This window comes from Echinops telfairi, unplaced genomic scaffold, assembly GCF_000313985.2.
Source record: "Echinops telfairi isolate 266 unplaced genomic scaffold, ASM31398v2 ScPeMD7_1;HRSCAF=3_0, whole genome shotgun sequence".
In the NCBI taxonomy this organism is placed as follows: Eukaryota; Metazoa; Chordata; class Mammalia; order Afrosoricida; family Tenrecidae; genus Echinops; species Echinops telfairi.
The window spans coordinates 22,793,642-22,796,274 of NW_022103896.1; the positions used below are offsets into that span (position 1 = coordinate 22,793,642).

A 2,633-nucleotide genomic window follows, 5' to 3' on the forward strand; every position below is an offset into this window, starting at 1 on the left:
ACTACCAATAAGCTTTTCCTTTATTGCTGTCTTTCTAGACCAGCAGTTCTCAACCTGTGGGTAACGACCCATCTGGGGGGCAAAAGAACCTTTCAATAGGGGTTGCCAAAACTATCAGAAAACTACATATTTCCTATCGTCTCCAGGCAGGTCCGCCCACATAAGAGTACCCAGCGTGATGAGATCATTGCACCAACCCCATTACATATGCCCCGTACAAAGAGTTATAGGTGACAGGGTTGGCACCATAATGTACTTATGCAGACCAGTCACACACGTATAGAGAGCAGCTACTCTGTAAATATCAGATATTTGCATTACAATTCATAAGAGTAGCAGAATTACAGTTACAAAGTAGGACCGAAAATATCTTACTGGTTGGCGGGGGAGGGGGGTCACCACCACATGAGGAACTGTATTAAAGGGTCGCAGAATTAGGAAGGTTGAGAACCATTGCTCTACACCATCTGTGAAGAGGTTATAATACTGTAGTGTCCACTTTGGGGTTAGCTGGCAGATTGAGAGACATCTGTAAATGAGGCTCACATTTTCCCTCTTCAGTCATGTTATCACAGAAAATCTTAATGAACTCATAGGTGTGATATAGGGAACAAAATGTGTTCAAAATATACATAAAATTTTCATTTTCATGTGTAAAATTAATCAACCCCACTCAGTTAAGCGACCATTACCATGTTTCTAAAACTTTTTCATGACCCCAAATATAGAAATTCTGTGCCCATTAAGCAATTAACTCACCATTTGACCCCAGCCTCTGGACACCAGTTTCTGTGCTCATATATTTGCCTATACAAGCTATTTCACATAAACCAGATCAACAGTATTTGGCCTTTTGTGTTGGGCCTACTTTACCTAGGTTAATGTGCTCAAGGCTCATCCACGTCATAGCGTGCAATAGAACGTCATTCCTTTCTGAGGGCAAACTAATCATCTTTTATACACATATCCTGTACATTGCTTATTCATGTGTACGAACCCCTGAATTACTCCCACTGCTTGGTTGTTGTGAACAGTGATGTAATGAAAGTGAATGCAGGTATCTTTTTGAGTTCCCGCTTTCAGTGGTAGAAAGAGTTTAAGCCACTAGCTTGGCAATTCACATCCCTGCTTAAATCTATTGTTTACCAATTCTTCAAGAATTTTAAAATTAAGAATAAAAAAGTATGCAGTTAATTCTAGAAAATATAGGTTGCCTCGTCACCTGATGTCCATGGTTAAAACACTCAGTCTTTATTAGGGCTCAGGGGCATGCTGGTAGCTGTTTTTCAAAATGGAAATCATTATCTTTAGAAGAGCACATAAGACTTTACTCCCAATCTTCAGAAATCTGCGCCGTGCTTTTTGGTTTGTTTTGGACTGTTATTTTCCAGAGGCGCCAGATTGCTACTTAGTTCAGCAGTGAACAATGTTTACGTCATAATGAAAATGTGTTTAAAGATCTAAATATTAACATACTGTCAGAATGGGAGGAGACTAAGTAAACAAATATTTCTATTCTCCCCAGAAGGAAGCCCAAAGCTCTTTTCTGTCACAAGCTCTTAATAACAATTTTATTTGTAGAATAACGGGGGTGGGGAGGTACAGATAATTGTTTTGGCTTCAAAACCATTCCCAAAATCACTCAGTAAGAAATGTGAATAATGTTCCACCTGAAGCCGTTCACTCTTTATTTTACAAATAATTGTAGGCAGAGGCTTATGGGCCCATGCTCCTTTATAAAAATAAGGTTTGTCTTTTATGACAAGTACACTTCCACAACTTTAAATTATTATTTTTTTACATTTGAAAGTCTTTTAAGCATCCACAGGAGTTGTTACCCTTCTGCATTCTGTTTTTCCAAAAGCACTTTTGGGGAGGAGTTTCTGTTCCGGATTCTTTTTCTTTTCTTTTCAGAAGCAGAAGATGGTTTTGTATCTTGTGTTTTTTTCTTTTTCTTCAGACAGCTAAGAGGATTGGGGCCACTGACTTTTTTGCGCCTTCTCCTCCTCTGCTCAGGCTTCTTGGCTAGCCCCTGCTCTTCTTTGAGTTGCTGGATGCTCTGCTTCTCATGTCCGGAGACAAGCTGACCTGCCTCAACCGCTTTAACAAAGGCGATGGTTTTAGGCGAAGGTTTGTCCAGAACTATCGTGTTCTGTATAATGAACAGGAGAGGAATTCCAGGCCTTTTCTTGATTTTCACTGACAAATTTTGATCCTGTTAAAAAGAAAAGAAATTTTTCAGTTAAATGATTTCAACTGAAGTTGTTGTGAAGGAAAGTGCACTCCATTCCAATCCATACAGAGAATATGTACAACAACTAGAGCGATTGAAGCAAGTTACCTTGAAATAGGATGTCTGAGCAGGTCAACAGTTCTCACAAATAAAAGGGATTGTAGGTTTCACTTGTCAGATAAGTATGTATCACAGGAGGGCGTATTTATGGTCAGGAAAGAACAAACACTGACACAGGCAGTTTAAGTGTGAACTGGATTAATTAATGTTGTATGACTGTGATTACAATCCAGTGCTGCAGAAGCAAATGTTAGCTGGTCTCTTTCTCTTGGTTCTACTCTAAGATAGGCTTCAGGAAGGGTTCAAGAATGCTTAGAGGGGCTGACGGACAGAAATGAAG

General features: G+C 39.5%; 1 protein-coding gene across 1 annotated transcript in view; it reads right to left on the bottom strand.

The window, feature by feature from the left end:
* Positions 1 to 1,228: 1,228 nt before the first annotated feature.
* UTP23 (UTP23 small subunit processome component) overlaps positions 1,229 to 2,633 on the bottom strand; it is a 7,673-nt gene continuing 6,268 nt past the window's right edge. The window contains 1 exon segment of the mRNA XM_004718195.2: positions 1,229 to 2,282. Coding sequence (XP_004718252.1) covers positions 1,835 to 2,282 — 448 coding nt within the window. The 3' untranslated portion in view covers positions 1,229 to 1,834.